Source organism: Cydia fagiglandana, chromosome 4, assembly GCF_963556715.1.
Source record: "Cydia fagiglandana chromosome 4, ilCydFagi1.1, whole genome shotgun sequence".
Lineage (NCBI taxonomy): Eukaryota > Metazoa > Arthropoda > Insecta > Lepidoptera > Tortricidae > Cydia > Cydia fagiglandana.
In genome coordinates this window covers 22,726,160-22,751,488 of record NC_085935.1, presented here as the reverse complement: position 1 = coordinate 22,751,488, position 25,329 = coordinate 22,726,160, and the positions used below count along the sequence as shown (strand labels likewise).

The following is a 25,329-nucleotide window of genomic DNA, read 5'->3' as shown; positions in this document are numbered from 1 at the left end:
TTTTTACTAGTATACCTAGTACTTATGTTATCGAGAGCCTAACGGTAAGATGTGCCGCTTCCGAAATCTAAATTGAATGTCGATGTCGTGATGTTCGCGTTGCCTCCAGAAACTCGCGAATTAAATTGACATGAGTTTGACAAATAAAATGATACCAGGAATAGCAAAGAAAAAGTAGTCAGGGGTATATGTCGATAAAATGATATCGATAAGTAAGATGCACTCACTACCCATGTGATAATTATAAAGGGGTCACAGACTATTTCGATTTGTATGAATGTGACGAGAAAAGCGGTTGATTCAATTGTAAGATTGTGACATTACCAATCAAATCAGGAGGTGCGGATGTGAAACTGAAAAGTTTATGCAGGTTTGGGGGCAAGATGTTTATATCAAGAGCTCGCGGTTGTCGCCATAAATCTAAAATTGGTGATTTAATTTTATACAATGTGACCGGTAGATGAGATTGATCGATAATTAAAGTCAGAAAAGTTTTATGTACCTATTCATCAAATGTTATATAAAAATGTTTCTCATATAAGTGAAATGTAAATTTCTTTTTGAAAAAATAAAAAATTCTTTAACCCGAAAAGTCTGCAGCGATTTTGATATCCCACGCAGTGCAACTGTTATTTAATACGTCATAATTTCATAGAATTTTGACGTTTAAAATAATACTTGTACTGCGTGGGCTATTAAAATCGGTGCAGTCTTTTTGTAATGTTCATAGGTTTTAAGTATGAATATTATATTTAAAGTCAAGAGCTTGTTAATCAACATGAGTTTTATTCAGATCCATTATTGCAAGTCCCATAGATAATCTATATTCTATTTAAGGCCGCTACACACTTATTAACTTAAGTATGATTCACACTTATAACATCCTTTCCTTTCCATAAACACAAAAGTTACATTAATCATTAAACATTATTTTCATAAACACTTAGAAAGGATGCCACATGTTAAATTCAAAACATTATTCTAATTGATAGTCCTTAAGGTAAACTGGTCTTTTGATTTGCCTACCAGACCTTGAGAAAGTACTAGGCATAGGCATAACATCATTAAAAGAACTGGACCTGGACACATTTCCTGAACCATGAGCCATATCTACATCATTAGGCAAATCTGGTATCCTATCATTATTTATTACAATGTCATCATAGTCCAATTTGTTTTCTTTATAAGTCCCACCCTTTATTAACATATACCTATTCCTTTTTATAATATTTCCATCTTCATTTTTTACATGATATGATCTGGGACCTGGAGCCTTTCCTACCACTATGCCACTCTGTAAGGGCTTGATGTTACTTTCATTTTGTATTTTTACTTTATCTCCTACTTCCAACTGTGGTAAGGCTCTAGTTTTCAGATCATAATACATCTTTTGTTTTTGCTGATTTTCAGTTAATGAATTTTTATAATTAAAATCATTTTTACAATCATTTCCAGTTACACAAGGTATTATTGTCTTTACTTTTCTTTTGTATAATAACTCACTAGGAGTTAAGTTGGAATGTACTGGAGTATTTCTATACATAAGCAATCCTAAATTTATGTCTCTATTAGTGTATATCATCTTTTTCAGCATATGCTTTACAGATTGTATATAACGTTCAGCTAATCCATTTCCTTGATGGTGCTTTGGACTAATAATTATATGCTCAAATGTCCAATCATTGGCAAATTTCTTAAATTCATGGCTGGTAAATTGAGAGCCTGAGTCTGAATACAATATGTCACATACTCCATGTCTAGCCAATATTGATTTTAAACAATTTATCAAGGTAGTAGTGTTCATATCCTGCAATTTACCAATCTCAACAAACTTACTGTATGAGTCCACCACTAACAAATAAGGTTCTCCATAGAGAAAAAATATATCTGTTGCCAATATTTGCCATGCATTATCAGGGATTTCCTTATTTATTAATGGTTCTTTCCTATTATTTTTCTGAAAACTTTTACAAGCATCACAATTTTGAACAAGATCCTCTATTTCTTTTGACATATTAGGCCAAAATACTGTTTTCCTAGCTAAAGCTTTACATTTGTCAATTCCTAAGTGTGCATAATGAATTTTCTGCAAAATTTCAGGTCTTTTACTTTTAGGTATTACTATCTGACTTCCTTTGCAAATCAGTCCCTTATATTCTGTCAACTCATCTCTGTAACTATAGTATATTTTAGCCTCATTCTCAATGTCATTCTTACTATTGGGCCACCCATTTAATATGTATTTCAATACACACTGTAACTCTCTATCCTGTCTTGTCTCATCTGTCATTTCCTGTAATTTCCTATCTGTTATTCTTACACTCTGTACTACCATAGCAACATGAGCCTCTAAATCTGTTTCATATGTTGGTGTAGTGTCATTTAAATATGACCTACTCAAGTGGTCCGCTACTAGCAATTCTTTACCCGGTTTATATACTACCTGGAAACTATATGGTTGTAATGCCATTTTCATTTTTTGTAATCTAGCTGGGCATTTATTAAGCGGTTTGGCAAAAATTGAAACTAAGGGCTTGTGATCTGACTCTACAATAAACTCTTGCCCATATACATACTGATGAAACTTAGTACATGCAAATAAAATTGCCAAGCTTTCTTTTTCAATCTGACTGTACATTTGTTCGGTTGTTGTCAATGCCCTAGATCCATAAGCTACTGGTTTATTATTCTGTAAAATCACACAGCCTAATCCATCTTTTGACGCATCTACACTCAAAGTTATAAGGCTATCTATTTCAAAATATGCTAACACTGGTGGTTTACATATCAGTTCTTTCAGTCTATCATAAGCCTTTTGTTGTAAGTCTGTCCAAATAAATGGTACATCTTTTTTATTTAATTGTCTCAAAGGTGCTGTCACCTCGGACACATTGGGTATGAATTTTGACACATAATTAATCATGCCCAAAAAACGCAACAATTCTTTATGAGTACTAGGTTCTTTCATTTCTGTAATAGCTTTAATTCTGTCACTATCTACTTTCATTCCTTCTGTTGTGAGAACATGCCCTAAATACTTTACCTCTTGTTTTTTGAATTGACACTTTGCTCTGTTAAACTTTATTCCATACTCTTTTGCTTTTTCAAACACTTGCTTTAAAATTTGGTCATGTTCACTCTCTGTCTGTGCATGAATTAGTATGTCATCTATGTAAATTTCTACATTTGGAATGCTACCTAAGATACTACTGAACACTCTTTGAAACACTTCTGGACTGGACGCTAACCCAAATGGCAATCTATTATAAAAATATCTCCCATAAGGGGTGTTAAATGTTGTCAACTCTCGACTGTCTTCCGACAAACTTATTTGAAAAAATCCTTTATTGGCATCTAATGTGCTGAAATATTTACTACCTTTCAATTTAGCTGTTATCTCTTCTAGGGTCGGGATTTGAATATGTTCTCTCTGTATTTGAGTATTTAAATACTGAGGGTCTAAACATATACGCAATGATTTGTCAGGCTTCCTAGTCATTACTAATGAACTAACAAACTCTGTGGGTGTCTGCACTTTGGATATAATCCCTTTTCTTTCTAAACTATTTAACTCCTTTTTTAAATCTGACATTAATTTAAAAGGCACATGTCTACAAGACTCTATTTTACCTGTTGCACCCTCCTTCAACTTTATTTTGTATTCATAATTTTTTATTTTTCCAATCCCTTTAAACAACTCTTCATAATTTTTTATATCTATTTTTTCTGTCACAGCCTGTACTTTTCTTTCTACTAATTCTAATTCTTCCAATGTAGGCAACCCTAATACTGGCACATAATCATTCTTACATACCTGGAAGTTTATAACACATTCTTTGTTTAATATTTTACACTTCAAGTTAAGTTCACCAACTGTAGAAATACTTTCTTCACTATAATTAGTCAAATGACAATTTGATTTTTCAAAGTGAAATATGTTCATTTTGTGGCATAAAGATCTGGGTATTATATTACAAGCAGCTCCACTATCAAGCTTAAATTTGAAATCTTTATTCTGCTCCACAAAATGGACATTTTCATACCAACTACTACTTTTACTTTTCTTATTGCTAACCGTTGAAATGTCTATCTCTTGTGAATCGCTGTCACTCGTGCCTTGGTCTTCAGGATTTGTACTACCATAATACTGTACTCTTACTGTACCTATCTTATTCCATCTGCACTTCTTAATAAAATGTCCCAGCTTGCCGCACTTGCTGCAAGTTTTTCCATACGCCGGACACTTATTCCTTTCATGACTGTAGCCACACCTGTAGCACTCTGCATGATGTCTGCTTTCTTGACGATGGTAGGTAGATCCACTTGAACTACCTTTACTGCTACTGGCTGACGCTTGCTGGCCTTGATGATGGTAAGTTGCTCCGCTTGAACCGCCACCTTTACTGCCACTGGTTGCTGCTTGCTCTTTTCTTGCTATTGGTTTCTTCTTAATGACCTGCACCTCTGTTTTTTCTACTGAGCTTTTTCCTTGTATTTGTTTGACTTGTTCATTAGCTAGCTCAGCTGCTTTACATATATTGATCGCTTTCGTTAGTGTCAAATCAGGTTCCCGGAGTAATCTATCTGTCAGTTTCTTATTGAATACACCTGATACTAGCTTATCTTTTATTAATCTATCTTCTAGTGTACCAAAGTCACATTCTTTGGCCAACTTTTTCAATTCTGTTAAGTAATTGTCGAAATTCTCACCCTCAAGTTGATTTCTAGTGAAAAATATGTGAGAATTTACACTTAGGTTTTTTCGAGGTATGAAATAATTCTCAAACGCCGCAATAACTTCAACATATGTAGCTGATTCTTCAAGATTGAGCGTGTTGTAAATATCTATACAAGCCTCACCCATGCAGTGTAGCAATAATGCTACCTGTACTTGATCATCTTTCTTGTCAGCTCCGCTTGCTTTTCTATATAACTCAAATCGTTGTTTCCATTTTTTAAAATCATTGTTGTTCAGTTTTTCTGGTGGTTTTAGTCCCAAAACGCCATGCTCTGCTCCTTCTGCCATTTTCTCGGTTCTTTTATTCTTACTATTTTTCTTGTTATGACTTGTTTCTTGAAATCTTCATTTGTTTTCTAATATTTGGTCTTCTATGCCGCAGCGCCATGTAATGTTCATAGGTTTTAAGTATGAATATTATATTTAAAGTCAAGAGCTTGTTAATCAACATGAGTTTTATTCAGATCCATTATTGCAAGTCCCATAGATAATCTATATTCTATTTAAGGCCGCTACACACTTATTAACTTAAGTATGATTCACACTTATAACACTTTTTTTTGGTCTAACTGTATTTAAATTCTGACCTAATTGTCAACTTCGGACGGAGACGGGATTGTCAACTTGAATGTCCAGTTTAGGGACTGATCTTCTTTACAATCGAAGCAATAGAGATAACCGAGACGATTTAATTTTTACGTCCACACCACACAAAATAAATGAGAAATCTCATCTTATTCCCTGTCTGGGTCGGCCTTATTTGTAATTTGAGCCAAAATCACTATTTCTATGTTATCACCTACAACTTGTTACTCTAGCTGTAAGTTTTCCTAACAAATAAAATAAATTAATAAATAAATAATATCCTTGTATCTACTCGTATTACTATAAAATTGCACAATTTTCGAAATACCAAGTAACATGTGTAAAATAATTTAAATTACTTAAAGATACATTTCAACTGACCGCGCAACAGTAGCGCCACTAGCGATGAATTCTCGCGATATTTTCTAATTCAAACTTTTTTGAAAATATCGATATGAACAGCACTGGCCAAACTGTGGTATCATTTGTGCACATTAACCTGTCAATTTAGTTCGCGAGATTCTGGAGGCAACCTTAGAAATGAGTTTCATAAAACCGATGCACATTTGCTATAATAGCCTGCATTTTGTACCACTGCAGGTTTTCGATGTAGAGAATAATCGTGAGGAAATCGAACTTATATCAACTCAATAAGGCCTAATTTCCCTTTAGGTTTGGAAGAAGATAGTAGTCGCTTTTGTAGAAAACTGCTTATTGCCAATTATTGGGATTACGTCGGGTTGTTAATAAGCTAACTCTGGGCTACTTTAAGACGCAACCAGGAAAGTGCTAGAACGGACGAGAAAGAGTGAGTGTGTTACGATATTTTGGTTTGTTGTACATGGGGAAGGTAACTGTAAGTATGCAATGTTGCAGGAAGTGAACGAAGTGGTCCAGAAAGTGTACGGCGGCGAGAAGCCCGTGCCGCTGTGGAGCGAGGAGGAGGCTTCCACCTCGGCACTCAACAGGATACTCTTCTCGTTGCTTATTAGGATCAAGGTTACCGATATTATTATTGTTGAGTTGTCCATGAGTTCGAAGAGTACATATTTTTCGAAAATATTAAAAATTAGACGGGCCCCAGCTTCGCTCGCGTAAATGAAATAAAGAGTTTGTCTCATGTTTATTTAAATACCGACATTATTATGTATTCAACCCTGCCAGGGTTTATAACTGTGATAGGGATTTCTTATTTAATTGTAGCTGTTATTGGATAACTTAATTCGCAAATTTCACAAAAAATTATGCGATTTGATAGAAGGCAATATTGTATTTTTTCATCTAATTACGTTATTTCATCATCATAAAATTATTAATTATTTTTAGAAGCCTACTCGTACAGTCGACTCTCGTTAATTCGAAACTCAAGGGACTTTAAAAATATTACGAATTATCGAGAGTTTAAAATATCAAATAGTTCGAAATTTTTGGGAGAAAAAATATGCAAGGTCGAATTATTGAATAATAATCAATTATGATTTATTAACTGCTAATTTTTTAACAATATCCAAAGGTTAGAGGTACATACATACATGCATATACATAATGTGAATTAATTATTAGTCTTGGGGAAGAAGTCTGTAATATTAGTTTGCTTCAAAGCACATTGCTGAGACTGATCAATAACTTTTTTTTATCAGAAATACCTAGTGCCGGAAATGATTTTACAATAACAAATGCTCGTGCAACGATGAACTTGAACTTGTCTCAAAATGTAGGGTACTTACACTTACCTCTGCAATCTGATAACTTTGAATTATCGAGTGTTTGACGCCTATGAGTTCGAATTAACGCGTGGTTTTGTTACGTAGCGACGATTTTTTTGTTCGAATTACCAAGTGCTTAAAAATGTATGGAATTATTTCGAAATATAAAGAGATTTTCTAGGGAACTCGTGATAACTTCGAATTATAGAGAGGTTCGAATTATCGCAGGTTGGAATTAACGAGAGTCGACTGTAGTTGCAAAAACGTTCATTAGATTAATTTCCGCCTTAAGACAATTATGGACGACCAACCGCCCATAACTCGCCTTTTCGTACAAACGTAGGTAGTCACCATTTCCCTTTCTGGATATTAACATTACTTACTACGGCTACGGTGACGCAACGACCCAAAGTGAGTCCTGGCCTCCGACACCAGATCACGCCATGTTTCTCGGTCTTGCGATAGCTCTCGCCAGTCGCCATGGCCGAAGTTGAGCAGGTCTTGAGCAACTACGTCGTTTCAGCGGTACCTACCTAGAACGTCCATCAGGCGTCTCCCATTTCGTTGTCCCAAGTACGCTCTCTTCACGGTACGACCCTCTCCCATTATGTCAGTGTCCGAGAAACTGAAGCTCTGGTCAACTGTGGTCTCTCAATATTTCGCTACTATATCAAAACACATCCTTATTTCTATGGCAACAAAGTTATATTACGACATTTGGCTGACTGCTGATTGTACATTTTGCTTATTTTCATCAGGTCGCTGAACAATATCTGAACATGCACTTTACCTACTTACGTTATAACTTGTTATCAACTTTGTATTTTTGGCATTTCGGCAGCCCGTTTTCCGGACGAATGACAATGTTTGCCGAAGCTATGAAAGTCATTTAGATTAGTATAACTAAAAAAAAATTAAAACAATAAAATACAAATTGTTAATAATATGATAGTATTAATTTGACTGATAAGTCATAAATGGCATAAGTCACTCATATGGACAGACTAAGGTTGAGGTTGACAGCATTTTTTATTTTACTTCGTGTAAAAAAACTCCGAAATAACTGTTTACCAACATGACAAACATAATTTAGGTTACTTTAACTTACGGATAATTTGGTCTAGTCTGTAGCACCGCCAAACAAAACCAACCGAGAGTTGCCGAGAAATGGCCGATGGTCGTAAAATGAAGATTGTTATGAAAATTTATTTTCCTTATTGTAAATTAAATACGCATCGAAAGCGATAGTTTTTATGCTCTAGTTCTATTCTCATATTTAGATAATTGATTGGAACAGTTTTTTCTTATCATACGTGCGTCGTATTCGAGGTACGTGTCAAAAACTTTTTTAGAATTTTTTTTTTCCCATTTAGAAATTTGTAAGGCGCCATCTCGGTTCTTCCCTCGTTTTTTATCCCGTTCTGGTTTTTCAATTTTATATATACCTATGATGAAATATTGAATATATGTAAATATCTAAAAAACATAATGTTCACAGGACCTCATGAGGATATATCTTAGATTTGGTGAAGGAGGTGCTGGAATGAGAAGTTCACTTTAGAATTATTTTTACCACAGCGTATCCAGCTTACAGCGACGACCCCGAGCAACTCGGCGGTGCGACTAGAAACTGGGGCGGTGGAGTTCGAGCTGTCCAACCGCGTCCAGAACGTGCAGCCGGCTGAACCACATTCACTGAGGCTGTTCGCCCGCGCTCAGGTACTACTGTCCTGTCAACAGCGTGTCCAGCTGACAGCGACGACCCCGAGCAACTCGGCGGTGCGACTAGAAACTGGGGCGGTGGAGTTCGAGCTGTCCAACCGCGTCCAGAACGTGCAGCCGGCTGAACCACATTCACTGAGGCTGTTCGCCCGCGCTCAGGTACTACTGTCCTGTCAACAGCGTGTCCAGCTGACAGCGACGACCCCGAGCAACTCGGCGGTGCGACTAGAAACTGGGGCGGTGGAGTTCGAGCTGTCCAACCGCGTCCAGAACGTGCAGCCGGCTGAACCACATTCACTGAGGCTGTTCGCCCGCGCTCAGGTACTACTGTCCTGTCAACAGCGTGTCCAGCTGACAGCGACGACCCCGAGCAACTCGGCGGTGAGACTAGAAACTGGCCTAGACGCCCTAGCCCAACAAGGTGGGCAAGTCCGTTCTACCCTGGACACACAACTGCACGTCGCGCTTCAAGATGTCAAAAACAGGCACAGATGGCGGGACACCGTCCTAGATAAGCTGATTCCAGGGGGATTTCACGACCCTCAGCAATGAGGAACACGACGCGAGGAGATGGATAAACTATGTGGCACTGTTGGGGCATGTCCATTAAAGTGAAGCGAGCTTCAAAGATCTACTTCATACTACCTTCTTAATGGCTGACAACGCAATTGCAACGCCTCTGTTGTTGCGGGTGTCCTTTGTCCGAGGGCGACGGTAATTGCTTGCCATCAGTCGATTCGTTAGCCTGTTTGCCTCCTATATCATAAAAAAAAGAAATTGATTTATGCCAAAAGTTGGTTGACCCTATAAGTAATACTAATTGTCGATGATTTCCTTCCCAGGTGGATCTGAACTTGAGCTTAGGGCAGCTGATCCGCAACGCCATGTTCGAGGAGGCCGAGCCGGAGTTCCAGCAGTACGCCTTCTTCAACACCAGAATAGGTACGCTCCAACATATTCAGTATCGGTAAAAAACACACATAACAACGTATTTATATCCAGTTATAATTCATGGTCAAATCACCTATTAAAATTACACTTTCTCCGAAACCGCTAAATACTAAATTATTAGTGCATTTCGTTTCGTGTCCACCCCACACCCACTTGACCTAGGCGGAGACAGATGGGAAAACATCATTCTCTTAATATATGTTAGCAGAGCCTGAATTATGAACTAAATATACATATTAAGAATCGGTGACAAGTGTTGTTTTAAAATTGAGTTGTCGACAATATTACATATTGCTGTTGTAGAACAGGAGATCTGAAAACTTGGCACTTGAAATACAACTCGCACTGAAACTAAACTGCTTTAGGGCCGACGCAGACGGACTGCAACCCGACTGCAACTTGTATGGGAACTGCACGCCGACTGCAACGTCGGAGTGCAGTTCCCATACAAGTTGCAGTCAGTCTGTACCGGTCCTAATGAACGAGCACTAATGAGCACTGGTTTACTGGCACAAATCTTGAAAAAAAAGACAAAAATAAAGCCTTAGTTTTTGAATTTTCAGAATTTGCCGAGGCATCTCAAGACCGTCAAGGTTTACATATTTATTATAGCTATTTAGTTCCAACTTACTTCCACAAACCTCGTTTATTTACTTATTTTGCGTACCTATGGTGTGATTTCAACCACCGGAATATAAAATTAGTTTTAGTGATCAAACTTGGAAGTCTGTTATCGTATATATATTTAAATATATCTATACATTACCTCCGTATTTTGGAAACGTAAGTTGTGAAAATATAAATACGTTTGTGTGTGTAGCCATGCGCAACGCGTTCCAAGAGGAGATGGTGAGCGGCGAGGACAAGGAGGTGGTGCTGATCACGCTGAAGCGGCCGCTCATCTACATCCAGCCCGTGGCCGTGGACCGCGCCATCCTCGTCTGGCTCAACTACAAGAACGCCTACGAGTACTGGAACGAGAAACGACTCAACCTCAACAAGGAGGTGCTCACTGCGACTCAACAGGTCTTCGAGAAGGTAACTCTAGTGTCATCTTTGTGATAGTTAGTACCTATATCGGGGAATTCTAGTGTGGCTGAATTATGAACAGGCTGAAGATTACTGGCACGGCACGTGGAGCAACTCAACTATAATCATGACGTCTGTACTCACAGCGGATCAACATGTCTTTGCGAAGTCAAGTAGGAATGAATGGGCTAACATTTTCGAAGTTATTATAAAGGTCAATATTTCAACAAAATTCGCTTCCTTTTTCCCAGGTCCAACTGACATCCCAAATAACGACGCCGCACGTCAGCACCCTGTTCCTGCAGCTCAACGTCGACGACATCGGGATATGCATACCGCTCAACCAACCACCTGTGGTACGTTATTGTTACGAATATTAGAGATAACATTACGGTATAAATGAATGGTATTTTTTAACCTTTTGAACGCCACAGACGGCAATTGACGTCAACGCAAAAACGTGACAACGGTGCCAAAGACCGCATTTGACGTCGATCGATTTATGATGAAAATCTACTGAAAAACACCCCACTTTTAAGTTGGCATTATTTATTCACAAAACTTAATTTTACCCCCGTGGCGTCAGTGGCACGACAAATGGATGGTTGGTGCAACTGGCACTTAGTGTCGGTCGCACCAAACCGTCCGTCACCGTTACGTGTTCGCTAAATTTTATAGTTTCATAGTTCACTGCGGAGTGACGTTGATCAAATGATTTTTTTCTTGAAAGAATAGATCGGGTTTTATATAAATTAGGCTCCAGTTTGGATACAAAAATACCTTTCCTAGCTATGTACTCTTATTGATACGATATAGTAGTTAGTATAATGTTTGTATATTGAAGGCAACGTGGGGCCGCGGAGTGTACGAGTGCGAGTCCCGCGGCGCGGTGGTGGTCACGCTCGAGAGCACCAGCATCTCGGCGTGTTCGTCGGGGTCGCTCGTCAGCAAGGTAATACATTACAGGAGATATTTACACCATAAAACACACAGCCACACTAACAAGGGCTAAAAAATCACACGATACATACAGAGTAAAGATTTTAACACAATGGGTCCTGTTGGATCCATTGGTTTGGTTATATTTCATTGTATTTTGGGTCAGAAAGTGACGTTTTTGATGCAAAATGTGCAAGCTACAGTAAACGGGACTAGGTAATCCTGTATCGGATTATAACTTAATTTCGAAACGCAAATAGATAGATTTAAGTTCACGTTAATTAAGTGTCGTCTACTTAAAATATTGGAATGTATATAATATGTAAATCATTTTACGCAGGGCCGCTTCGTAGGCCTCTGCCTGCGCTTCGCGGACGACTTCGAGACGTCCCTCGACGACTGGAAGCCCGACCCCGACCAGAGCGCCATCAACGTGTGCTGCGTGTCGGAGGGGACGTATGAAGTGTGCAGCCGCACCACCGCCTCCAAACACAACGGCTAGTAGTCATTCATTACATTGAATAAACAAACAAGCTCCAAATAATCGCAGGGTCGCTCCATCTGGCCCCACGTCCTTGCGCGCGTTACGGCGCAAATCACATCACCTCTTCAATAAATACATTCCAAAAAAATCCGATAATTATGACCAATCCCGATTTCAAAATGATAGCAATTTTTAACAAGAGTTGGAGCACCAACAATGATTTAACGCTCACACCTAAATGTGTGGGTCCGTGGAAGCTGGCAAGGTGATCATTATTGAATTGGTTTTTATTTTTACATTATAACAAATAAATAAATAAGTTGTTTGTTTGCAGAGAACGCGAAATGGTTCCTAAACGTGTCCTGGCAGATGGAGGGCGTGGACATCCACCTCGACGTGAACGTCGGGAAGCAGCTCTCCGCTCTGGGGCACACGCTCACCATGCTGACAGGTACCTTGTTTCATTCTACTACTCTTGTTATACCCTAACTATGTTTTATTTGGTTCTCACCATCTTGCGGATTTTCAGCGGCACCAAGACTCTGGAAACAGACTTTGAAAGTCATCGAAACTCACTATGTAAACAAGAAGAAAAACATTTCGTAATTATAAACGCTTTGAAAGAAAATAATTTTATTTTGAATCCATTATAGAATAAAACATTTACATCAATATGTGGGAACACTCGACTGACATCATGTGTTTTGGCAGAAACAGAATTGTTCTGAAAAGAACAGTTACGATCGATTGACACTCTGCGATTAAACAGAGAAACATGACGTGCCCTGACAAGGGCAGTTTTATGTTGCTCTGAGAAGAACATTTTACATTGCCCTGATAAGGGCAGTTTGCGTGCTCAGAGAAGAGCAGTTTCATATTGTCCTGAGAAGGACAGTTTAATATCCGGAGCCTGCAGCATCCTCGTCGATCTCGTCGTGTCTTCAACCAGCGAGCACGTAGCAGCGGAGCGAGGCACGGCGATCCGACGACACGATGTTGACTCCGCGGCGGCCGGCGATCGAAAGGACACGCGTCGCCGGCGAACTTAGTTTTATTACAGCGCGGCACGCGCCGCGCCTGCGCAGTAACACACGCGCGCGCGCTCTCGCACACGCCCGCGCCCGCGCACCGACTATCTCCATCTCACTCTTTTGTAAATACGTCTCTTCTTCCTTTTCTCAAATTCTGTATATAAACCGTGAGTTTTGTAAAATAAATTATTCATTCTTGTACATACTACAAAGCGTTTCACTTCAACTACTTCTGCAACCTTCTGATACCACCAGTAGCCCTATCTTGCTATAGTGGTTTCAGAACAATTCTGTGTTTCTGCCAAAACACATTATGTCAGTCGAGTGTTCCCACAAATATAATGAGAAAGAATCGCGTAGCATTCCAATAAAAAACCACTTGTAGCGACACTGTCTCGGCCTAATAACCTCTTATTGGTCTTTAAGCTGTATGTATACAGCTACTGACCCAACCGTACTGATTGTTGTTGTCAGGTTTTGAAGAAGAAGATCCTCTCAAAATGGACTATGAAAGCGATTTGGACGACGAGGCAGACAATAGCAAAGATTCACAGGTATGCAAAACAAAAGCGATTCGGTCTTATTTGTTTATAAAAATGGATTTGAGAAAATATTTTTGCAATGAGTTTTCCGATATATTAAAATTTGAATGAAATAAATGTCTATAAAATACCACGTACAGGAGAGCATAATCCTCCGGCGGAAATACACCGATCACCTGCCGGCCTTCGTGTTCGACAACACCATCGACGCCAAGAAGCGCTCCAAGCTCATCGAGAAGGAGATGAACGAGCAGGCCAAGATCATCAACGATCTCCGGACCCTGGGCGCCAGCCACAGCACCATCGAGTACGAGATGAAGAGGCTGCACGACCTCGAGGCGCTGGTCTTCAAGGACTTCCGACGGTAAGGTTATCAGGAGAACAGCAGGCATAGATCTGAGGACCCTGGGGAGCAGCCATAGCACCATCGAGTACGAGATGAAGAGGCTGCACGACCTCGAGGCGCTGGTCTTCAAGGACTTCCGACGGTAAGGTTATCAGGAGAACAGCAGGCATAGATCTGAGGACCCTGGGGAGCAGCCATAGTACCATCGAGTAGGAGATGAAAAGGCTGCACGACCTCGAGGCGCTGGTCTTCAAGGACTTCCGTCGGTAAGGTAATCAGGAGAACAGCAGGCAGAGATCTGAGGACCCTGGGGGCCAGCCATAGCACCATCGAGTACGAGATGAAGAGGCTGCACGACCTCGAGGCGCTATGGTCTTCAAGGACTTCCGACGGTAAGGTTATCAGGAGAACAGCAGGCATAGATCTGAGGACCCTGGGGAGCAGCCATAGCACCATCGAGTACGAGATGAAGAGGCTGCACGACCTCGAGGCGCTGGTCTTCAAGGACTTCCGACGGTAAGGTTATCAGGAGAACAGCAGGCATAGATCTGAGGACCCTGGGGAGCAGCCATAGTACCATCGAGTAGGAGATGAAAAGGCTGCACGACCTCGAGGCGCTGGTCTTCAAGGACTTCCGTCGGTAAGGTAATCAGGAGAACAGCAGGCAGAGATCTGAGGACCCTGGGGGCCAGCCATAGCACCATCGAGTACGAGATGAAGAGGCTGCACGACTTCGAGGCGCTGGTCTTCAAGGACTTCGACGGTAAGGTCATCAGGGGAACAGCAGGCCGAGCTCTGAGGAGCCTGGGGCCAGCCACAGCACCATCGAGTACGAGATGAACGATCTCAGTACGAATCCCCAAGGACATCGAAGATGTGAATAGCATTTTTTATGAATTTGGTAGTTTTACTGGATGATGCTGAGTCCTCTCCTCAGTTAGGTAAGTTAGATTATACGTCGAACATCATAAAAAATATGGCAATACGCTTAATTCTCATTATAACGTATAGGATGTGAAATAAGATACTCGTTTAATCTACCACCATAATTTTATTTGCGTTATGACGTGGGGTTTTTCATGAAGCAAGCGTTTTCAAAGGTCAAAATGTTGTCCGCAGAGACATGATCCAGAAGCTCCGGCGGCAGAGCGTGCGCGCGAGCACCATCACCAAGGGCAAGCTCGGGCTCGGCTCCAACCGCTCGCGCTCCTTCGTCGCCCCGGAGCCGCCCATGGACTTCCTCGAGTACGTACTCTTCCACGCATTTACTAAACATAACTGATATCAGGAATGTCAACATTTGACGGTCTTCACCAGCGGTTCCACTACGCTAATCTTCGGATTCCGGGAACAGATTACGAGTTAAATTTAAAAATACCTTGATGTCTAAATATTAGAAGAGTTTCCTTGATTTCTCCAGGATCCGATTGTGCGATCCGGACAATAGTGTCAACCGGGATTATACCTGGACAGTTAGGGCTGACGCCTCGTTCATTTTCCAGGATGGACGAACCGAATCTGATGACGGGAAACGTCGGTGACTCCGGGGAGACTCTCCTGCTGGGCGACGAAGACAACCGACTGGCCGACATCATAGAGGGGGGCTCCTGGAGCTCCATGGAGAGCGAACCTCTCACGGGTATATCGTAGTTTAGAAAATTATATATCATCATCATCTCCTCCTAGCCGTTTTCGGCTACAGCGACTGCTATGCTACAGCTGAGAGCGTCGCTGGTGCGCTCTCAGGTGACTGACGTAGCCAATCCTTGCAGCAAATGTGCGGCCACATTCGCTGCATGTCAGCACCCCTCCGACGTAATTGTACGTGATGGCCACAGGTGGTCTGGCCTTTAGCTCGTCACGCTTAACGTCGAGCTCTGTGCGTCGCCTGGCTTCAAACTCACGCACCTGCGTCTGCACAATATGCCTCCACTGTGGACGGTCACCAGCTAGTGTCTCCCATGTTGATGGGTCTATATGAGCTCTCTTCATATGCCGCTTCAACACATCTTTGAACCGCAGAAACTGTCCGCCTTGCTTTCGCTTACCAGTTTGCAGTTCGCTGTAGAAGATGCGTTTCGCGACTTGATCTTGGGACATGCGGGAGACGTGACCGCTTCATCGTAGCTGTCGCCTCATTAGGTAGGCCTCTATTCCGGCGACATCAGCACGTCTAAGGATCTCCGTGTTCCGAACACGAGTGGAGGCGCAAGATCTACATTAAATGTGCTGATCACTCAATATGCACAGACGTGCCAATATGAGTGTCTGCCTATCGCAGACCAGTGGACGCCCATAATGTCGCGGAGGCATCTTAGGTGGAAGCTGTCCAATGAGCGAATATGCTTCCGATATACGCACCACGTTTCTGAGGCATAAAGGAGATTTGGCAGGACAATAGCCATGTATTCAGCAACTTTTGTAGAGAGCTTTATGTCGTGGGACCGAAACACCTTGGAACGAAGTTTCCCGAACGCTGCTGCAGCGGCTCCTATTCTGCAGTTTATTTCGTTGTCAAGGTGGCACTTGGCTGTAATAGTGCTACCCAGGTATTTAAATTGCTCTACATGCTTAAGCGAGTCCCGGCCGAGTTTAATGTTAATCTGGGAATTGGCAATTATGTCAAGTGCCAGAACTTCAGTCTTTTTGACATTTATTTTTAGGCCAAATCTTTGACATGACTCATCTAGACTCGACATAAGCTGTTGTAGAGCACCTGGAGATTCGGCCACAAAACACAAGTCATCTGCATACATCATCTCCGTTATGACTGCGTGAGACACCTTTGTTCAGACTGCAACCTTTTTACGTTCGTAATGTATTCGATAATGACATAAATTTGAATTTAACATATTAAAAGAATTGTGTCACCAAATTTTCACTCACATCTGTCATATCATCAAATATAGTCGCCCTTTAATATAATTTTCGTATTTTTATTTAAATTACAACAAAATAGAGAAGAAATTACACCAATTTTATTCAACCTTGGTGTGCGCTCTTAGCCGGGCTAGGTTAAATATGCCACCATCGGTGCGATAGCGAATACGAATGCCATCAGAAGAAGTTTGCAGTGCCTCCCGAACTACTACGGCGAAGTACAAGGCGAATAGAGTGGGCGCAAGCACACAGCCCTGCTTCACGCCACAGCTAACAGAGAAAAACTCCGATTGTTCGCCCTTGACACTTACGCAGCATTGCATGTTGTCATGCAATAGCCGGACCATCCTAACAAACTTTTCTGTACATCCCAGTTTCGCCAAAAAGCTTCGCGAGGCACACTGTCGAAGGCTTTTTCTAGGTCAACAAAACACAGATAAATTGGTTGACCTTGCTCTCTACATTTCTCTTGCAGTTGCCGTATAGAGAAAATAGCCTCACAGGTGCCTCTATCTGGCCGGAAGCCAAATTGGGTCTCAGGAAGAATGCTTTCCGATAGCGGCATCAGGCGGTTTAGAAGAATACGGGCAAAAACGTTCCCCGGAGAAGTTAGAAGGGATATACCTCTGTAGGAGTTACAGTCAGCGCGGTCTCCTTTGTTCTTGTATAAGGAACAGATGCGAGAGACTCGAAAGTCAGCAGGTACTCGCTCTTCGTCCCACATTTTAGAGAACAGCTTCCAGACCGCCTCATGAAAGCTCCGTCCCTCCGTACTTTAATAGCTCTCCAGGTACATTGTCGACGCCCACCGCTTTCTTGTTTTGTTGTTGTTGTATGGCAGTGACAACCTCACGCAATAACAAAGGCTCATCCAGTTTTTGTTCTGTAGGCAGAGCTGGTATCGAGTCAATATGCTGCATATCTGCAGCACGGTCAATATTTAACAAGCTGTTAAAATGTTCTGCCCACCTCTTGAGCACGTCAAGCTTATTGGTAACAAGTTGAGTTCCGTCGGAGGACTTTAACGGCACAGAACTTCGCTTTATCGGACCAATAAGCTGGCGGATCTCATTATGAAACGCACCCAACTGGTTCGTGTCAGAAAGCCATTGTATGCGCGCGGCTTTGTCATGCCACCACTTGTCCTTTACTTCCCTGATTTTTCTCCGAAGAAGAGTTCCATTCTGCTTGACTGCGTCTGCTTGGTCACTACGATTCAAACGCAACAGGGCCCGGTGTTTCCTAAGTGCTTCAGTCAGAGTTTCGTCGTTATCGTCAAACCAGTCCTCACGTCTACAAGATTTAACACCAAGTATCTGAGAGGCGGCGTCGACTACTCTGGACGAAACCAAATTCCAGGTATCAATGGGGTCACCACTGTCATAATCTAGAGCTTGAATCGCATTAGTGACTGCCTGAGCATAGATCTTTTTACTTTCTAGAACTTCTAATTTCCCTACATCTAGGCGCTCAGGTTTCACTCCTTGAGATCTACGAGGTAAGTGAAGACGCAGTCTTAACTTAGTAACTACAAGCCGATGGTCACTCCAACAATGAGCTCCTCGCATGACGCGAGTGATACGGACTTGGGAAGTATTATTCTGCCTCACAATTACGAAGTCTATTAAGTGCCAGTGCTTGGACCTAGGGTGCATCCATGTTGTTTTATATTTAGCGGGTAATCTAAACATAGTGTTAGTGATAGCTAGATCAAATTTGGCACAGAGTGACAGTAAAAGCAAGCCATTACTGTTCATATTTCCAACACCATGCCTTCCCAACACCCCAGGCCAAGCCACGTCACGGCCGACCCTTGCGTTAAAATCGCCCAGCAGCAAAATCTGTTCCCTGGGTTGGATCTTAGAAAGAGTTTGAGTGAGCTCTTCGTAAAACTTATCTTTGACGTCAGCACGTGAGTGATTTGAAGAAAATTATATATAAACGAGTCACGTAACACATGCCAAGTTTCGCCTTCTTCTAGCCTAAATATTTGGAGAAATTGGCTTCGTGGAATTTATCCATTATCCATTGATATGTTACTTTCATATATAGGAAGGCTTATTAGGTCCCGTTATAAGGATTCCGACACCGTTTCCTCGGCTTTGTGATCTCGACGTGAATCTTTTTGTGGTCGGCATTATCATAAGACACGGTTAATTTGTCAGGTCCCTCGCGGTCGGCGTCGCTCCGCGGGCACTCTTGCGGCGGCGCGCGCTCCGTGTCGTTCCAGCCGCCGCCCGTGCAGCGCCAGAGCTCGCTGCCCGCGCAGCCCGACCACTGGCCGCCGCACGACCACCAGCCGGACCCCGTGCAGCTGCGGCGCAGAGAGGGGTTAGTCTTAACCGGTTCCGCTTCTCACTTGTAGCGACACTCAATGAGGACATAAATTAAGGACAGGTGACGCTGCAAAGTTTCGGTTGTTCACTTTTTTTAAATCGCCTCTTCCCCTCCGCGTGTTGTGTTTGCACACGTTTTAACTTAAGTTTTTGCTGTTAGAGCGGCGACGTCCGAGGCCGCGGGCTCGGAAGGGAAGGGCGGCAAGGCGAAGACGGCGGAGCCCAACATCGACTTCGAGCTGGACGTGAAGGTGCACATCAACAGCGGGAAGTGCGTGCTGCACACCAAGGAGCCCTCCAAGGATGACGACCTTAAGATGTGAGCACGATCAACTAATACTTTTGGTGATTTGAGAATTCGAGACGAGATAACATTTAGTCAAGAAAAATATTCGGTCGAGGGTCGAGTCCGTCGACGTCATATTCTAATCGGAAGACTCATTTAAACGGGACGAGAACTCGCACGCGAGATACCGGAGGCCCCCGGGAAGGTTCCCGCGGGGTCCGCGCGAGCGGTCGATTCGGTCGTTCCGGAGGAGGTTGAAAATGTCGAAATTCAACGAAACTCTCGCGGTCGAGCACCCTCCGTCTAAGTAAACGAATTTTTCTCAAAAATTGACGGCAAAGTCGACTTTGCCGTCTAAAAATGCACTATGTTATTGTATGCGGCACGATCCTCTGAACCGATTAAGAAATATAAAGCGAGCATAACTTATGTTGGCAAGTTGTCTGATGCAATTTACAATATTTTAAAGTCTAACGACATTCCTGTGGCCTTTAAGACAAATAACACTTTGCGCTCAAAGCTTTGTAATGGCAAAGATTAGATCGAGAATGGGAAAAAGTCTGGAGTTTATAAGCTTACCTGTGACGATTGTAATAAAGTGTATGTGGGGCAAACGGGCCGTAATTTCACTACTAGGTATAAAGAGCATGTTGCGTCATATAGACATAACCGTCCAGAAAAATCCAATTTTGCAAAGCACTTATTAGATACAGGCCACACTTTATCTGAGAATCATTTTTTTGATGTTTTGCATGTTTGCGAGAAGGGATTGCGTTTGAGTGTTCTGGAACAACTGGAAATAATTAGGTACAACAATAGGGGCATGATTCTTAACGAACAATTGAATGTTGCGTCATCGCCGTTATTACGAATTTTTCCATCTCACTCACACTTGCACAGTAGGGGGACTGGTCAAGGTATAAATATGGCCGACCATGCTGGACGGACGTCGGACCGTCAACAGCTCCTGAGGATGCCTCGTAGAGAGGCGAAACACGTGTCGAGTATTATTCTTTTGGTGGTGGTTTGTTATATTTATTTGCGTATTTATTTTTGCGGTGGGAGGGTGGGAAAACTAATTGCATGCAAAAAGTAAGTATAACGGGTTAGCACTGATTGACTAGCACATTATCTTTTTACGCGGATTAGCAAAGTAATATTTTGGTTTTAATTAATATGGATTTCCGCAAAGTAACGCCTGATTTTATTCACATTGCAGTCTCGATTTTGGGACTGCAATGTTGCATACAAATTCCATTATTTGTCGAGTTCCAAACTTTTTAAAAGTTGAAATGACCATATCAAATGAAGGCACAGGCCCATTAAACAGCCAAACAGATGATTAGTACCGCGACTAGCTGTCTCAAATAGATTGGCGTATTTTCGGCAGAAAAATACACTTCTATTTTTTTTAATAAAAAAATAAAAAGATGGCAAGGGCTTTTTTCTGTGAAAATATATACATAAGAACGTTGGTTTTGTAAAATATTTCTATGATATTTATATTTTTTTGCACCATTTTTGAGAAAAGCACTATATATGACTCGGCTGGAAGGCTACTTGCTGGCTTCGGATTCAATTAAACGGACTCCCAAGGTCGTCCGTTTAAAACGAATCCTCAGCCTTCAAGTAGCTACTTCCGAGCCTCGACAATAATGTACTAATAAAGCTCCCGCGGTCTAACTCGTAATCGACCAAAATAATCTTCATTCGAAAACGATTTTCCGGTTGATGTAGTCGGACATCGTGGAAGATGTTTCGTTGGAAGCACTCGTGGTATACAGGATGATCGATCCAAATGGGTCAGTATATATGGAGAAGTCAGAAACTATAAGAGATAGCGAAATATGTTCTTACAAACCATGGCGTCGATTTTAGATTTAATAATAATGGCATTTAATTTTTTTTTATCTTTCATACATAACCGAGATTCGAACCTGGTCAATATTCTTTATGTAATCGCTTGTAGTATTTGTTTGTATGGCAACTTTTAAACGATGCGTGATAGGTGGGGGGCTGGGGGGTGCTCGACTAAATATCATAGAGGGCCCGAGACAAAACAAACTACATTAAAAAAAATCAAAACGGCCGACTTTTTTTTATTTTTTTCAAGTTGGTCCGAGCGCGCTGAAATTTGGCATACGCGTGCTCACGTATTTTACGTGAGTGACCCGTTCTTAATATATTTTTTCTACTCCCGTACTTTTATTTGTCATTTAAAGGGTCGTGCACACACCTTTAAAACCCTTATAGTTGTCAAGACAAGTCTTTAGTCCATTCCCCAAAAAAGAATTTGTGCATACACGCAGTATCTTTTTTGGCGATTTTACGATACTTCGTGTAATGACCACTTAAAAAATATTGAATGAAATACAATGTTGCCAACCTTATTTTAAATGTCATCTCTGACAAATAAGTGAACCATAGACATGGTTTTTTTTAATTTCATTCAAGCATTCATTCTTTTCCCGTCCGTACCCTCCATTTTTGCTACTTCTTGAATTAAAAAGATTTGTTAAATTTTCAATTTTATTTCAAAGTAAGTGCTTGGTCGTAGAAAAAGTATTGTATGCAACGTTGTTTAACTAAGTTATATAAATATGTACTCGTCAAGATAATAAATTCTTAGTATAAGTATGCTTAACTCATGTAAGTGAATTGTAATATTCTTATGAGTAATAAAATTTCTTTAAACCTAAGTCAAAAAATACTAGTGGCGTCTTTATTAACAATTTTCGGCTTCGCCTCAAATTGTTACTCACGTCACTCGCCTTTTTTGACCTCTCATAAACAATGGTTGCATAAAATACTATCGCTATCTCTCATAGTTTCTGACTTTTCATACTGACCCATTTGGATTGATCACCCTGTATAATTATGATGGTGTTGAACCTGGATTTGGTTGCAGCAGCGCATCACGCATGCGCGTGGGGCGCTCGGCGTCGGGCGGGCTGGGCTCGGCGCCCGGCTCCCCGGGGGCGGGCGGGGGCGCGGGCGCGGGCAGCGCGCATGCGCGGCGCGGCAAGCCCCCCCCGCCGCGCCTCCCGCCGCCCCCCGACCTCACCGTGTTCCGCGTGCCCGGCCTGCACCTCCAGGTACCACCCCGCCGAGTGTGGTTGCGGCGGCGCATCACGCATGCGCGGCGCGGCAAGCCCCCCCCGCCGCGCCACCCGCCGCCCCCCGACCTCACCGTGTTCCGCGTGCCCGGCCTGCACCTCCAGGTACCACCCCGCCGAGTGTGGTTGCGGCGGCGCATCACGCATGCGCGGCGCGGCAAGCCCCCCCCGCCGCGCCTCCCGCCGCCCCCCGACCTCACCGTGTTCCGCGTGCCCGGCCTGCACCTCCAGGTACCACCCCGCCGAGTGTGGTTGCGGCGGCGCATCACGCATGCGCGGCGCGGCAAGCCCCCCCCGCCGCGCCACCCGCCGCCCCCCGACCTCACCGTGTTCCGCGTGCCCGGCCTGCACCTCCAGGTACCACCCCGCCGAGTGTGGTTGCGGCGGCGCATCACGCATGCGCGGCGCGGCAAGCCCCCCCCGCCGCGCCACCCGCCGCCCCCCGACCTCACCGTGTTCCGCGTGCCCGGCCTGCACCTCCAGGTACCACCCCGCCGAGTGTGGTTGCGGCGGCGCATCACGCATGCGCGGCGCGGCAAGCCCCCCCCGCCGCGCCACCCGCCGCCCCCCGACCTCACCGTGTTCCGCGTGCCCGGCCTGCACCTCCAGGTACCACCCCGCCGAGTGTGGTTGCGGCGGCGCATCACGCATGCGCGGCGCGGCAAGCCCCCCCCGCCGCGCCACCCGCCGCCCCCCGACCTCACCGTGTTCCGCGTGCCCGGCCTGCACCTCCAGGTACCACCCCGCCGAGTGTGGTTGCGGCGGCGCATCACGCATGCGCGGCGCGGCAAGCCCCCCCCGCCGCGCCACCCGCCGCCCCCCGACCTCACCGTGTTCCGCGTGCCCGGCCTGCACCTCCAGGTACCACCCCGCCGAGTGTGGTTGCGGCGGCGCATCACGCATGCGCGGCGCGGCAAGCCCCCCCCGCCGCGCCACCCGCCGCCCCCCGACCTCACCGTGTTCCGCGTGCCCGGCCTGCACCTCCAGGTACCACCCCGCCGAGTGTGGTTGCGGCGGCGCATCACGCATGCGCGGCGCGGCAAGCCCCCCCCGCCGCGCCACCCGCCGCCCCCCGACCTCACCGTGTTCCGCGTGCCCGGCCTGCACCTCCAGGTACCACCCCGCCGAGTGTGGTTGCGGCGGCGCATCACGCATGCGCGGCGCGGCAAGCCCCCCCCGCCGCGCCACCCGCCGCCCCCCGACCTCACCGTGTTCCGCGTGCCCGGCCTGCACCTCCAGGTACCACCCCGCCGAGTGTGGTTGCGGCGGCGCATCACGCATGCGCGGCGCGGCAAGCCCCCCCCGCCGCGCCTCCCGCCGCCCCCCGACCTCACCGTGTTCCGCGTGCCCGGCCTGCACCTCCAGGTACCACCCCGCCGAGTGTGGTTGCGGCGGCGCATCACGCATGCGCGGCGCGGCAAGCCCCCCCCGCCGCGCCTCCCGCCGCCCCCCGACCTCACCGTGTTCCGCGTGCCCGGCCTGCACCTCCAGGTACCACCCCGCCGAGTGTGGTTGCGGCGGCGCATCACGCATGCGCGGCGCGGCAAGCCCCCCCCGCCGCGCCTCCCGCCGCCCCCCCCCCCGCCGCGCCTCCCGCCGCCCCCCGACCTCACCGTGTTCCGCGTGCCCGGCCTGCACCTCCAGGTACCACCCCGCCGAGTGTGGTTGCGGCGGCGCATCGCGCATGCGCGGCGCGGCAAGCCCCCCCCGCCGCGCCTCCCGCCGCCCCCCGACCTCACCGTGTTCCGCGTGCCCGGCCTGCACCTCCAGGTACCACCCCGCCGAGTGTGGTTGCGGCGGCGCATCACGCATGCGCGGCGCGGCAAGCCCCCCCCGCCGCGCCTCCCGCCGCCCCCCGACCTCACCGTGTTCCGCGTGCCCGGCCTGCACCTCCAGGTACCACCCCGCCGAGTGTGGTTGCGGCGGCGCACCACGCATGCGCGTGGGTACAGTTGGTACAGTACAGTACAGTAGATACAGCACGTACGACTCCGCCTCGTTTACACCGCGTCCCGGCCCGCCGACGACTTCATATCGGCGGCTAGACGAAGTATAATTATGAATTACGATATCGACTCGCTCTACACGTACGCTCCTATTGAAATAGTTTCCGATTGGCACATTCATTCTCAGGTCCACTACGAGTCGAAGACGATCCCCGAGGAGTCGGCGTCGCCGCTGGCGCCCCCCGCGGCGGCCGCCGGCCCGCCCCCCGCGCCGCCCGCGCCGCGCAAGGGCATCAAGAAGGCGGCGCTGTTCGCGTGGATCACGGTGCAGAGCATCCCGGAGGAGACCGTCATCAGCCCGCACATCCTGGAGTTCCTGGAGCAGACGCTCGAGCCGATACCGACGAAGGCATCCTTCGCGGCGCCCACTCCGGGTAACTCACCGGGACATTTGAGTCGCTTAACTTCAAACTCGGGTAAATCCATCTGTCAGATTATGCGATTTTGGTATTAAGAAAACGTAATAGGGTAGATATTTGCTGAGAGGGTCCAATGGATTTACCCGAGTTTGAAGTTAAGCGACACATTTGTCATTTGTCGACTATGATCAGCCGAAGACAATATTTACGTTCGCCCGACAACAATGTTATGTTCGCTCCTGTGCCGATTGTTGTCGATAAATGCAGGTTGCA

General features: G+C 44.9%; 1 protein-coding gene across 1 annotated transcript in view; it reads left to right on the top strand.

Annotated features, from left to right (window-relative positions):
• LOC134664071 (bridge-like lipid transfer protein family member 1) overlaps positions 1-25,329 on the top strand; it is a 99,130-nt gene that overhangs the window by 40,537 nt on the left and 33,264 nt on the right. Inside the window, exons 27-42 of the mRNA XM_063520662.1 lie at positions 6,200-6,322; positions 8,608-9,072; positions 9,594-9,693; positions 10,523-10,740; positions 10,983-11,087; positions 11,576-11,683; positions 12,011-12,167; positions 12,489-12,605; positions 13,660-13,739; positions 13,868-14,091; positions 15,193-15,318; positions 15,576-15,712; positions 19,119-19,284; positions 19,450-19,608; positions 22,484-22,670; positions 24,825-25,071. Coding sequence (XP_063376732.1) covers positions 6,200-6,322; positions 8,608-9,072; positions 9,594-9,693; positions 10,523-10,740; positions 10,983-11,087; positions 11,576-11,683; positions 12,011-12,167; positions 12,489-12,605; positions 13,660-13,739; positions 13,868-14,091; positions 15,193-15,318; positions 15,576-15,712; positions 19,119-19,284; positions 19,450-19,608; positions 22,484-22,670; positions 24,825-25,071 — 2,719 coding nt within the window. The remainder of the gene's footprint in view (positions 1-6,199; positions 6,323-8,607; positions 9,073-9,593; positions 9,694-10,522; positions 10,741-10,982; positions 11,088-11,575; positions 11,684-12,010; positions 12,168-12,488; positions 12,606-13,659; positions 13,740-13,867; positions 14,092-15,192; positions 15,319-15,575; positions 15,713-19,118; positions 19,285-19,449; positions 19,609-22,483; positions 22,671-24,824; positions 25,072-25,329) is intronic.